Genomic DNA, 14,034 nt, shown 5'->3' with positions numbered 1-14,034 from the left:
TGTTCTTATACAATATTTGACAACCATAACCACCATACTGACAGACAAAAGAAAGCAATAATCCAATACAACATTCAAAAACACTGCATTGATACAAAATAAGCATTTAAAATGTGACTTATGCGCACAATAAAAAGTATAGCATAACTGTAGTCTCTCTTAAACAATAGCACCACACGTTGATAGATACAGAAATGGCCAATCATTTACCCTTTGTAGCACACATTTGAACCCATATGAGTTCTTCAACAGTCAACTGCCAAATATACGCTGCTTCAACAAAACACTGAAAACATACTTTACATACTGTATACCAAATATGGCAATGTGACTCAGATAATATTACCTTTCTCCGTGTAAGATGCTGGACTTTTTCAAAATGTCATTTGCTTGTTTGTGGGAAAAAAGTTGAAGTTAGCTTGGTGCTAGTGAGCGTCTTGTCTTGGTAAAGTAAAATATAACAATAACAAAAATATCAAATCACCAACAACCCATTACTACAACTTCAGTTAGCGAAGCCTACTATAATAATTTGACATCCTCAACAAAGAATTGAGCCCGCTTAGAACAAAGAGGTCCAACAAACCGTACAAAACTCAAACAGTCAAAACGTAAAATGGCAACATAGCCTAGCATCTCAGATACGGTAAGCCGAGATCTTGAAATTAACCTTCTAATAGCCAGTGAAACACCTACTGCACACAAGCTATTTGAATTGTGAAACGCAAAAAGCAATCTTGTACTCGGTGCTGCAGGCTTTTCAGACAAGAACCTAATAAAAACACTACAGTCTCTTAGTAACATTCGTACATGTAGCTGGTTGCCCTTCTGCCAAGCATACATCACAGCTGTAGTGATTCTCTTGTTTCTCTGGGCAGTTCATGTCACAGGTGGAAAATCACAAACTCATATCAGGGTGTGTGGTAGAAAATGTTCATGTTCAAAACGTCCTTTTAACCCATTGTGAAATCCCTTCTCATAAAAGTGAGCATCAACATAAAAGACCTCGTCATATAAAAAGTGTCTTCAAATAAATATTCAAATACAAAATTGGCAAGGGAACTCGTACGTCTTTCTGAATCTGCATGTCATTATGAATGAATTATCTATTCTACAGAGTGATTGGAATTAAACCCAGAGTTTAGTAAATACCATCGGGGTCAGTCCATACTGAAAACTGTACAAGTTAATTTGAGCATTCAAATGTTCTGAATATTTAGTACATACCATACAGACATTTTGTAACAACAAGGCCTTAGCACAGTTTCAAAAACACGTATTTCCGCATTAATATCACAATGTTCAAAGAAACTATACATTGTGTCTGTGCATAATATCCAGCATCTCCATACTGCCAAACCAACTGCAGTACTGTATGTAATGTTACAAATGTGTCATGTGCTGGATAGCATGTGATTCTACCGAAGGTCATTTTATGTACAGTTTTATATACAGAAATAAATAGATGTGTGTAAAGCTAAATAAAGATTTATAGACATGTCTTAGTAATATACACATCATATACAACCTTTCTATATTTCCACACTGAAGTGTTTACTGACAGAACGGGGAGGCAGTGGGATCAAAAGTCTTGAACACGTCCTTCAATGTCCTGTCATCTGCCTCCTCATCGGCTTCCTCCTGTTTTGGTTCCTCCTCCATCGCTTCGCCCTTTTCCTGCTCCTCCTGCTCCTTCTTGTCCTCCGCCTCTTCCTGTAGGCCAGCAGAGCTCTGTGCTCCTAGTTTGGCCTGCCTAGGGTCAGTGTACTGGGGTCGGATCAGCCCGGCCAGTGCCTGGATGGGGAGGTTATGCACGGCGGGGGGTTTGACCGGTGAGGCAGGGGGCGCTGTGGGCGTAGCGGTGAGTGGAGGAGGCTGATGTGGCGAGCCCTCTGAGGCACTGTCTGCACTTTTAGCCTCTTCCTGCGAGCCCCTTCGCTGCGTTGGCGAGAGCGACGACGGAGGGGAATTGTCTTTCTTAGCAGGGTGTTTCAGAATCCCTGTCTTTTTAGGAGGCTCCGTCTGCTCCTTCTGAGCCTGCTCAGTCTGATTACGGGGATCGTACAGACTGATGCCCCCCAATATTGTCGTGGGACTGTCCAGCCCTCCGCCAGAGGAAGCCAGGCGAGGAGCGTACGGAGGCAGCTTCTCGGGTTCGGGCTTGACTCGAGCGTTATGAGGGGAGGAGCCGGCGCCGGCTCTTTGCAGCCTGGGGTCCACGACTCCTCCCCCAGAGGAGGCCTCCTTCTGCGTCGGCAGCTTGGAGTCCAGACTTGCCGTGCGTTTGATTCTGGGATCCAGAGCCTTATGCTGGCGCGGATCCAGAGGTCTCTCTGTGGAGGATCGAGACTCCAGGGTCCTGGAGGGCATTCGACTCACGCCTTCCTTCAGACGGGCAGCTGCCAGTCTGGGGTCGATGGGTGGAGGGGTGGAGACGACCACGACGGAATGGTCAGGCTGACTTGTGCGGTTCATCTGAGCATCAGCGATTAGGGGTGGGAGGGGCAAGTTGATGGAGTGGTCCTGTTTGGGCACCAAGGAGGGCATGAGATCCTCGGCGGACCACACCACTGCCTGAGCAAAGGCTGGCCGTTGGAGTATGATGTCCACCCGGATGTGGCTGAACTGCTGTAGCTGGCCACGGGGGTCTCGCAGCACCGCCCCGGGGCTGGCATCTAGAGGGATGAGGGCAGCTCTGTCCCTTATCTCCCTCTCTCCTTCCTCGTCCTCCTCTCCAGTAGCGGGCCTATGAGAAACGGGTTGGTTTTGGTGTCGATAGGAGCTTGGCTCCACAGGTCTCACCTTCCTGGGGTCCCTAGCGAGCCGTCGGTCCACGGCTCCGTCTGGCTCCTTTTTCGTGTCTGGGGGTCGCTGGCGCGGGTCCGTCTTCACACGCGGGTCACTGGGCGGGGCCCTCTCCTTCAGTAGCCGAGGGTCACCCATCGCTGGAGCTGCAGGGGCGGGCTGCGGGGGCTTGGGCTGGGACTGCTGTCCCTGGTGCATCTCATTCTGCTTCTTCAGAGACTTAAGAATAGATGAAACACAGCTCCCATCCTCCTCATCGCTTGAGTACCAGTTTGTGGTTTCATCTGTAGAAATAAAAGGTTCATCATCATTATGTAAATGTCCTACAGAACAGTGGTGTAGTGCACTTATAACACCAGGAAGTGTTGCGTTATGGCCGCCGGAGCTGGTCGAAGCCTGTCTATTGAACGCCTGTGTCCACCAGTGACCAGACGCATCCCCGAAGCGGCTCTCCGCCCTGCTCCACTAAACATAATGCGTCCTGTGTATTTTCGCTTCCCTATTTGAGTTGCGTCAAGCAGCACAGAGCAGATCGAGCTGGGCAGGAATTCACGAGAATAATAAAATAAAACATCCTGTCGATTTTCAAAATAAAACCTGTTACTGTATGTCAAGAGAGAAACAGTCACACATTGGGGGCGGGGGGCGGGGGGCAGTTTGGCCTGCTTTCTATATAATGCATCCATCAATTACTTGAATGCTTCCATTATTTTGGCAGCTACTTGGGTTCAAATTAACTTAGTGAGTTTGTTTGAAATGTTTGTATCAATTAACTAAATTCAGTAATGGTTATGGTAGCCTAATTGTTTCCATTGTTACATTTGTAGCCTATAATTCAATCACTCATGTTGTTGTTTTTGTAGACACCTATAATGACTGGCCAGCAAAAGTAGTTTAAAGTACTCAGTAGTTAAAAACGATTTCAAATCCTATACTGGGCATCTCGCGCGCTCGACTCCTAGGCTCGCCCGCCCTGCAGCTCGCCGAGCTGGCCCTGCAGCTCGCATACAGCACAATGGTAAATTACAGTCTACTATACCCACGTCTCCAGGGACCACTACACCACTGTATCAGAGCACTTTTGCATCGTTTTTGGTATCGTCTGTCTGTCACACGTGGTCACTCACCTCTGTTTGCACTGTTATCATCCTGGCCCTCCACCCTCTGTGGCTCAGTCCCCTGCGGCGGTGGCTGTGTTTGCTGCTGGGCCAGGTGTAAGAAGAGAGCTTTCTGTACTGCTGCTGGTAAAGACTGCACCTGCGACTCGGCACCCATCTGCTGCTGGAGGTTCTGTATGAAGGCCATACTGGGGTCTACTACATTCATATGAACAGACATGGAGAGGTACAAAAAGCAAATGACACAAACATATTCCTAGGAATTAGACGAATGGATATTGGTGATTTTAACTTCTACGCCATATTTAATGTGATACTAACCTCCTTGACTCATGGCCTGGTTCCGGAGGAAATTAGTGAAGAACTCTACTGGGTTCTGGCCTAAAGATGGAAAGGGGAAGAGGCTCTGTAGCATCTGCAGATCTGGTGGCATAGGTGGGAATGGTGGTCTCTGCAGATTCATCTGAGGGTTGATATTGGGTCGGTTCCCATGGAACGGGGGTGGTCCAAGGGGGGGCGGGGGATGCATTGGAAATCCATGAGGCGGGTGCTGTCCCGGGGGACTCTGTGGCATGGGCGGCGGCCCTGTAGGGGGACCCATAGGACCAGGTGACCCAGGCGGAGGAACAGGCGGGGCACTGGTGCCTGAAGGCATCACAGCTCCACTCTGTGTGTCCTCCTCCCCCTGACTCTCTCCAGGAGAGAAGTTGGTTCCACTGGAAAAAATATAGAATGTAGAGATGCAGCTAAGCTCCAAACACTCTTTGATGACTTTGATTAGAGTTTGATGACAAATTCTTTGAGTTACCTCAGAATTTTTTGCGCCAGATCTACAGTAGGTTGAACATTGATTTCAAACAGAGAGGGGATCTTCTTCCCCGCTTGGCCAGAGGCTGCGTCCGAGGGGCTGCTGTGTCCCGGGGTGGGCAGCAAACCCACCCCAGGAGGAGGCTTTGGAAGCGGGGCGATGCCCTGCTTCCTCAGGTCCTCCAGCTCCAACTCATCCTCATGGGCATTCTCCTCCTCGGTGTTAATGATCTGAAAAGGTGTCCGAAAGGAGAATAATGACAACTGTTGATCTTAGAGCCAAGGGTTTCTCAGCATAGAGGTGTTAAAGATCCTAATCCAACTCTATGGAACATTTGGTCTTACCTTATCAAGCAACTCTTTGGTCACATCAGTCAAAGCGTCGTGGGAGAACTTGCAGTTGTCCCCCTGATAACATTTGGCTCCTGTATGAAAGAACTTGCACGGATACTCATGTGCAGTCACAGGTTAAGGAACAGAATGAACTCAAGTATAATATATATTATATATCATTATATATTATCATAGCCATTTCAGTTAATTGTCTTTGTTTTTTATCTTTTTTTCTCCCCAATTCCCCCCTGCTGTGCCGGTCATTGCGCCACCGCACCTGCCGATCTGGGGAGAGCCATAGACTAGCACATGCTTCCTCCTGATACATGTGCAGTCACCAGCCGCTTCTTTTCACCTGACAGCGAGAAGTTTCACCCGTAGGATGTAGTGCGTGGGAGGATCACCATGCTATTCCTCCCAGTTCCCCCTCCCACCCCGAACAGGCAGGGGGAGGTGCTAATACAGCGTCCAGAACTCATAGCCCACCGGCTTCCCACCCGCAGACACGGCCAATTGTGTCCGTATGAACGTCTGACCAAGCTGGAAGTACGGCTACCTGGGGTACTTAAACTGGGGTCTCCACGGTGGTAGGTGACTGCTTTTATCTCTATGGTCTCTACACTACCAAGACGCCCCCAATTATTATGATTTTTCCTATGATGCGATTAGACCACTCACAATACTCGCTTGCCATTCATAAAGGATATTATGCATGTAAATGCAATTATCTCCTTTACTGCAGTATCCTTGGAGGTAGAATTTACAAAGCTCCTTTTTCTTATCTGGTTTGACGAGCTCATGTTCAAACTTACACTGTTCCCCCTGAATAGAGACAAAATTAAGTCAATTAGTCATTTTCAGTCAAGAAAGGACACATTTTTTCTATTATTTTTTTTTTTACTTTTTTGCATAAATAGGCTTAGCCTATGTTATTATACCAAGCTCAACTGCATTAGTAGTGCTATTTACCTTGATGCATCGACCTTCGAGGAAATATTTGCAGATGTATCTGCCATTGTGTTCAACCGTGTGTTGATTGATAAACTCCTTGCTCATGATTGGCCGTTTCTTCTGAAAACCAGAAGAGTTGTTCCCTTCCTATGGACACCAAAGAAGAAGAAGAAAAGGGTTTTCGTCACACGTCGTTTCACCTAACTCATACATGGGCAACATACGGCCCGCGGGCGCCCGCTGTGTGGCCCGCGATGGAATTGCAATTTTTTTTTTTTTTACAGTGCACCTGAACGCAACATGCAAGATACCCGCTGAATAAGTGTCCAAATGTTCATGTCATTCTGGCCAATACTCTTCTGTTATAGCATTTCAGTCTGGAATATGGAATATCTTTCAATAATATTTATGACTAAAAGGCTAAAAGTAATCTCATGTGTAAGAAATGACTGTTCTACATTGAAGTAGAAATTTAAATAATTAACTTGTTGGTTTTGGATTTATTTAGCTTCAAGAGTGCATTTTTATTCTTGTGTGACCCTCAACACAGGCTTTGAGAATCCCGGGCCACTTAGGCTACTGATACTTATGCTTAAATTAACCCACTCATATTCTGGTTTCTTTCAAGAAAAACATTTTGGCTAGTGGACATTCTAATTGGCTGGTAACTTTAAAATCTAGCAGCCATATTGGCAGGTGGTGAAAAAAGTTAATTTCAAGCCCTGCAGGCAGAGCAGGTTCACATAGGAGTGAAAAAAGGATCAAATATTGGTGGTTAAGACTGAATAATGACATCACAATTGTTAATTTAAAATGAGTTATTCCTCTAAACCTGGCTTCAAATGCCCCAAATTTTTTGCGCTGGCGCCGTTCAGCCCTCAGCAAAATCTGGTAGCGAGGACATTTTTTTGTGGCCCTCTCTATCATCAAAGTTACCCATCCATGGGTTACGGCATGACAATATTTGTTCGGCCCCCGGCAACAATCTGGGTTTCTCATGTGGCCCCCCATGAAAAATAGTTGCCCACCCCTGACCTAACTGATGGATTAGTAGTCTCAAACTAAACAGTCTGCAGCAGTGAAAATCATATTACATTGTGCTTGAGTCAGCAACTCAAATGGACACAGTAGCTAACTGTCCATAACATGTTGGACTGTATATGGAGAGACAGGAGTCTTTCTTACTGCTGTGATGTCCTCCATGCCCTGGTCTCCTCCTCGGCCTCGACCACGGCCGCCCCAGCTCTTGTTGCCCCTCAGCTTCTTGTTCTTGTCGAGCATCCCGCGTCCTCTGCCTCGTCCGGCCCCTCGGCCTGGGCCACTCCCTCTGCCCCTCCCCCTCTGACCAACTGAAGAAAACATTTTGGCGGAAGTGATCAAATTCAGTGTCGCTTTCACCTTTGTATCACAGAACATAAAACACAAAAAATAGACCTATTTACACCTGGCATTAACATGTGTTTTCTGTGACCAGATTGCAATCAGATTGTGCTTGACCACTTGAAAGGACAGGTGTAAACGCCCCCCCCCAAGACACATTGAAGATGGATTGCAATCTGATCGGCCAAACCACCTCCGGAGGTGGTCGGGGACGCATTGTGTGTACACATTGAACACAAGTGTAAATGCAATGTGTCCTCTCAATCTGGATACAGCAACTGTATGCGGATTGAGAGGACACCCATTTTGGGTGATCAAATTGCCATCAGATTGCAATGTGATCACCCAAGACGCATGTTAACGCCAGGTGTAAATGAAATCAGGCTAATGTGGTCAAGCACAATCTGATTGCAATCTGATCACAGAAAACACATGTTAATGCCAGGTGTAAATGGCCTCAATTGGTTGATCATTTCAATCAATTTATGTGGAAAAACTAATCATTTGAAAATGCATTCATACACTGGTGTTTCTGCATCCCCCTCATATTGCCTCTCTTCATCCCGCGTCCTCTTCCCTGGCCCATGGAGCTGGAGTCTTTGGACTGCTGATACTCGGACACCTCGTCCGCGTAGTCGTCCTCCTCGCCCTCGTAGTCGTACTTGTCGTCGCTGTAGTCGCTGTACTTGTCGAAGTCCCCGCTCTTGTGCTGCGGGGACTTCTGCGAGTTGCCGTGGCGTACGTCCCCCTTTGAATCCCGTCCATGCTGGCAAAGTCAAAAAAGAGAGTGTAATGTCACAACACGATAATGCCTCATTTAAGTGTGTGCGTATTAAAGGGACAGCTCACCCTAAAATCCAAAATGACATGTCCTCTTACATGTAGTGCTATTTATCAATCTACATCGTTTTGGTGTGAGTTGCTGAGTTTTGGAGATATCAGGCGTAGAGATTTCTGCCTTTTCTCCAACACAATGGAACTGGATGGCACTCGGCTTGTGGTGCTCAAAACGGCAAAAACATACATTTGAAAAACTCAACAGCCAATGGCTGAGTTTCCCAACAAAGAAGCTTCTTAAGAGTTAAGAAGCTTCTTAAGGAGTTAAGAAGCTTCTTAAGGAGTTAAGAAGGCTCCAAAGAAGTGTTTCCCAAACGCCTTCTTAACAGTCGAGAAAAATAAAAAAAATCGAAGGCTCTTAAGAAGCATCTTAACTGGAGCGGCTCACTTGATGGCACTCTGAGCCCAGCAGTGGGCCACGACTCAGTGGTTGAGAAACACTGTTAACACCTAATCATGGTCATGTTAAACTTTATTAAACATTATTTATTTCAGACATGGACTGCAGTTCAAATTGCTTTATATACACAGCATACAACAAAACAGAGAAACACTACAGAATTTAAGCGACCTTGGGTTCTGTGAAAGGTGCTATATAAATCCACAACATTATAAAAGGAATCCATTCTGATTAGAGGAATATAGCCTACGGTAAAACATTTAAAACACAAGTAACCATACATACAGGGGAGATTTTCAAGTGTTCCCTAATTTTAAACACTAAAGGGTACATGAAAGAAAGGAAAAAGGGAAAAACACAAGAGGAACAGTGGACACAAGTATCTCCTTTTGCCTGACGCGGCTGGATCTGCCAGTGTTTTGTCATTAAGAAGGTGTTAAGAAGGCTCCAGACCCTTCTTACAAAACCTTCTTAACGAAAGATCATCTTAGCGCTAAGAAGCTTTTGGGAAACGCAGCCTTCTTAACGGAGGATAATTGGAAGATAATTTTAGGCTAAGAAGCAATCGGGAAACGCGTTGGCTTCGTTGGCTTCTTACGGGAGCCTTAAGAAGGGTCAAAGAATCTTCTTAGCGCTAAGAAGCTTTTGGGAAACGCATGCCTTCGTAAAGAAGCAATTGGGAAACGCGTTTGCTTCTTAAGGGGGCCTTAAGAAGGGTTGAATTAGCTTCTTAGCGCAAAGAAGCTTTTGGGAAACCCAGCCAATGTCTCTTTCCAGAAATAATGACCCGGTTACCTAAGATAACACAGACCTAGTTGTGAGCAGTTTCATGTAGGCACTAACTAGTTGCTATAGTGGGTGTAGTTCGGTCTAAAGAAAGTAGTTCCTACATGAAACTGCACACAACAAGGTTTGTGGATTATCTTGAATAACCGGGTCATGATTTCTGGAAAGAGACATTGCTGTTGAGTTTTTCAAATGTATGTTTTTGTCACTTCGACCAGCGCAAGCCGAGTGCCATCCAGTTCCATTGTATTTGAGAGAAGGCAGAAAACTCTGGGGCTGATATCTCCAAAACTCAGGCAACTAACACAAAAAGGTGGATACATAGCATTACAGGTGAGAGGAAAAATAGATGTATTTTAGATTTTAGGGTGAGCTGGCCCTTTAAGGTGCAACGTGCCGGTGGAGAGGAACTCACCTGAGAAGACGGCCCGTCGGACTCTCGGCTGGATCCCTGCTTGCGGTTTTTGGGCCTTTCTGGCCGGTCGTAGTCGGAGTCGTAGCTGTCAGAGCTGGAGCTGCTGCTGGAGGGGGAGTGGTGCTGTGAGGAGACAGGGGGAACAGAGGCTCCTTCATCAAACCATTACACTCAATGTACTATTAGTCTACATCTGGGCTTCCCAAAGTGCGGCCCGTGGGCCAATTGCGGCCCTCAGGAACATTTCTGGTGGCCTGCCATGAGTTAGGTGACATGATGGTATGTGGTCCGATTCTCGATAGGGTTACGGTCTTTCAGAGGCTGTAGCGGGTTTTAAAGCCAGAGTGAAGTTTCTGGTATCTGGATGGCCTAAGTCAAGACATCTATTGGTACCAACCATGTTATGCTAGCTTGTCAGGAAGGTGGCTAAAAATGCTCCAAAGTGAGGCTACGTTTTGGCGAGGGGGGTAATCAAAGGGGTCCTCTTTTTCACAGCCTAATGTTGGCAGGTGTGTGTGTGTGTGTGTGTGTGTGTGTGACAAGATTTATTTTGGAATTCATTTGTTCTTTTCTTCTTCTTGGGTGGCCCTCAATCCAATTTTTGGGTCCCTAAATTGGCCCTCAGTCATCAAAACGTTGAGAAGCCCTGGTCTAATTAATTAATTGGTCTAATCACATGCATACCCTCGTTACAGTCACGGTCGTATTCATTTGTAGTAATGAGCTGAATGATGGAAGCCGGCTTACTTTCTGTCTGTCTCGTCTCCTCCTCTTGGACCGCCTCTTCTCTCTTGTCTTCTTGTATCTCTTTCTGGAGTGCCTGTGAGCCTTGTCCTCTTTCTCTTTGCCTTTTTCCTTCTCTCTCTCCTTTTCCTTCTCCTTCTCCTTCTCCTTCTCCTTCTCCTTCTCTTTCTCTTCGGTCACCTCCGGAGGAGCTTCTTTGTTTTCCTCTTCGATTCCGATCCCTTCATCATCGATTTCTCCGTCTTCCAATTCGCCGTCCTCTCTATAAAAAGAGGGAAACGGTGTGTATCAGTCTAGACTAGAGAGGAATATATCCTTTGTATGCTTCAGTTGCAATTGAGCCTTTTCACGGGGGGCATTTTTGTGTCAAAAGGGCAGGGTAAACACAGGTGCAAGCAAAACAGTAATGAGGGTTTCCAACATCCAATCATGGAAGTTGGAAACCCTCATTAGTGTTTTGTTTGCACCGGTGTTTACCCTGCCTTTTCGACACAAAATGGCCCCCGTGAAAAGGGTCTATTAAAACGGTTTCTCACTACATAACCAAAACAGCTAGAGGTCAAAATAACCCAAATTACTTGCTGCCACACTAAAATAAGAACAAACATATCAGATGAAATTATACTCAAATAAAATGTCATAATTCCCTTCTCTTCATTTGAAATAAAACAGAGAAAATCATGCCAGGCAGTTTCCTGTGCTAAAACCACTGTCAATTATTTGAAGTTAGATTTGTATTCCCTGTGAACCTATATGGTTATTTTATGGAAATCCATGAGGAGGGCATATTTTGGCTGTCATTTTAAAGTGAGTGAAACAGCCATCTGGCTCAAAGGCCTGAGTACTACAGTTCCCGAAAGACCTGGCCAAAGAGATTATAACACAACATGAGAATAAGTGTTTGATTTGGTGATCAGCAAATCTTTGTTGGATTGTCCAGCAGGCTACTGGTGGCTAGGGTGCAGTGCAATTATAGGTAATAGATACAAGCATCTGTTATTGAGATAATTAGAATTAGGGGATCGTTACAGTCTGGAACACAGCGATCCTAATCTGTTAGAATTGGGGCTTTCTTTTAAATCGCTTACTGTAGCTGCCCTAACCGTTCTATGCCATAATGTCTGCTGAGGAGTCGAAATATAACTGAGCACATTAAACACATGCTGCTGCTAATGGGGATGGGGTGGTATAGCCACAAAATAATTTAACAAATTGGTTAAGTGTTGATTATAAAAGCAGTTGGTCCAAGTTTAAAATAGTTAAGAATCATGCATTATAATGTGTGTGATTATCTAAAACTGGGATCAACATAGATCATAGCAGATGGTCGATTCAGAACAGCTGTAAGATACATTAAAATAAGTATTTCATGCAAAAGTATACCCTTGAAATTTTGTCCGAAGAAACAATATGGCATGCAAAATCACTTCGCCTCAATGTATGACAGTGTAATAAATTACACTCTGTGTTGGCATTTTTTTCTTTAGATAAAAAGCAATAAAAAAAAGTATATATGGGGCAGGTAGCAAAGTGAAATAGAAACACCATGAAATGGGAAAGTATATCCTCCAACAGACCCACGTCTGTCTCACAGATACTGGCTATCCGTTTTCCTGACACCACAGCTGTATGCAGTATGCATTTACATTAAGAAACTCTGACCTCTTGTGCACACAACTGGCTATATACATGAACATGAAGTTGATAATTATGGACCAAACTGAAGCTTAATGATACGCAAAAGCAAAAACCACTTAGGAAAAATAACTATAGTAAACACTATTTTTTAGGGATGACAATATCACAAAACTGTAAGTCCCAGTCCCAGTAGTGCCATAAGAGATCAACAAAATAGCATAAACTACAATGCGGTCACAATAAACTCACTAATGTAAGCGGTAGGCAATAGTGTTAGGACCAAAATGTGCCAAGGAAGGTGTACACCAGGGATTGGCAACCATGTGCAACGGAGGGTCAAAGGTTAACCTCAGACAACAACAGGTGATTTCACTGATAGATGCTCCTCTCTCTCTGGTTGAAGGCATTCTAATAACTGAAATCATCTGCTGTAGTGTTTGGTTGGTTTGGGATGAAGGAAAAGCTGCAGATCCTTGGTCCTCCATGGCACGTGGTCTGTAAACCAATCACAAGGGCACAGGCATGCCCTTTACTTGCAGCTTAGCTAAAACCCAGGCCCAGCAGCAGCACAGCCAGCAGCACATTATGACAAGCCTCAGTACCATAGAGTGCCCGATAGGGGGAGTAAAGAGTACAGGATGGGCGTGGCATACGACATTTATAGTCATTTGCATAGCCTCCTGCAGATGGCAACAATGAAGCCGTGAATTCATCCCACTATTACAACACAACACAAACGATGAGGTCTCCTATGTCGCATGGGAAATGACCATGAATGACTCTTATCAACGCGGTGATGGGCAATCTAGGCAATGTTGGACAGCGTTACGCCAATGCACCAAAAGGCATGCAAAGAGATTTGTGAGGGGGGAAAACCCTGTAAATGTTTTTCTGCCCTGCAATTCATGATAAAAAAAGAAAGAAAGGAAATAAAACAATAACACAAGCATGTAGACCCACAGCACCGAACCGCACAGATGAGCGTATTAAAGAATTGCATAAGATAGTTACTCGACCTTTCATCCCCTGCAAGCTCAGAGTCTGTCATGTTTTTGTCAAGAACAGGGGCTGGGGGACTGGAAACAACAAGGCTCACAGAAGCCATTGGAAAGCGGATCTGCCGATCCTTCTCCGGTACAAGAGTGAATGACTCAATCACTCAAGGAGACGTTGGGTTGTGAGAGATGCTGGAAGATGTTCAGACTGGAAAAAACTCACGGTGTTACATGTCTCGACAGAGACAGTAAACAGACATTCTCCTCTTTCATTTCAGTGACGTTTTAACTCAGTGAGCACAGCTTGATACCCCGCTTTGCTAATGTCCCGTCGGTTGACAGCTGCCATGGTGAAATAGAGGATACGGAGGGAGAAACAGACAGAAATGTAACCATTTTCGTTGATTTCAGCATCTTCCTAGGCTTTCTCAACAGGGACATCATCTCAAAATGGCTTCTGAGGGTCTGGCGAACATTCCTTGCTAATGTATTCGTCCGCCTATATATTGTCCTATCAGGATCTATCTAACGTGGAGACGAAAAATCCTCCCCAGCAATTGGTCGAACATCGTATCGGGTTTCGCCCATGGAAGCAAACGGCAAAGCCTATTGGCCAAAATAACTGTCAATTATGTTAGCATCTGCAACAATGAAGTGTATGAGACGCCCAATGTGTCCTTTGTGAACGTTACTACAGTATTATTATTATTATGTATGGTCACGTACATAACGCAGTTATTAAGGCCATCGATTTACAATAAAATAGAAGACATTCGCGATTCGCTGTAGTTCAGTATGTTTGACTTTTCCTCTCAAACGTACATA

The 14,034-nt window shown here is 45.1% G+C and overlaps 1 protein-coding gene across 1 annotated transcript; it reads right to left on the bottom strand.

Annotated features, from left to right (window-relative positions):
- Positions 1–13,365, bottom strand: zc3h6 (zinc finger CCCH-type containing 6). The gene is made up of 12 exons (XM_083658116.1): positions 13,231–13,365; positions 10,580–10,838; positions 9,833–9,955; positions 7,917–8,160; positions 7,200–7,363; positions 6,033–6,161; positions 5,742–5,885; positions 5,076–5,180; positions 4,732–4,961; positions 4,245–4,639; positions 3,933–4,121; positions 1–3,089 (listed from the first exon to the last, which is right to left on the bottom strand). The coding sequence occupies exons 1-12, from the start codon at positions 13,317–13,319 to the stop codon at positions 1,555–1,557; spliced, it is 3,606 nt and encodes a 1,201-aa protein (XP_083514242.1). The 5' UTR covers positions 13,320–13,365; the 3' UTR covers positions 1–1,554.
- Positions 13,366–14,034: the final 669 nt, after the last annotated feature.

The sequence above is a fragment of the Poromitra crassiceps genome, assembly GCF_964638095.1.
Source record: "Poromitra crassiceps genome assembly, chromosome: 22".
NCBI classification, from domain to species: Eukaryota; Metazoa; Chordata; class Actinopteri; order Beryciformes; family Melamphaidae; genus Poromitra; species Poromitra crassiceps.
Note: the sequence above shows the minus strand (reverse complement) of the source record. Positions and strands in the feature narration are given on the sequence as shown.

Bases quoted from the DNA above. Each gene is read 5' to 3' on its own strand.
- zc3h6 (XM_083658116.1), bottom strand. From the start codon at position 13,319: ATGGCTTCTGTGAGCCTTGTTGTTTCCAGTCCCCCAGCCCCTGTTCTT. The intron at 4,640-4,731 runs GTAACTCAAAGA...TATTTTTTCCAG, and splicing joins CTGGCGCAAAAAATTCTGAG to TGGAACCAACTTCTCTCCTG. The intron at 3,090-3,932 runs GTGAGTGACCAC...TTATTTCTACAG, and splicing joins TGATAACAGTGCAAACAGAG to ATGAAACCACAAACTGGTAC.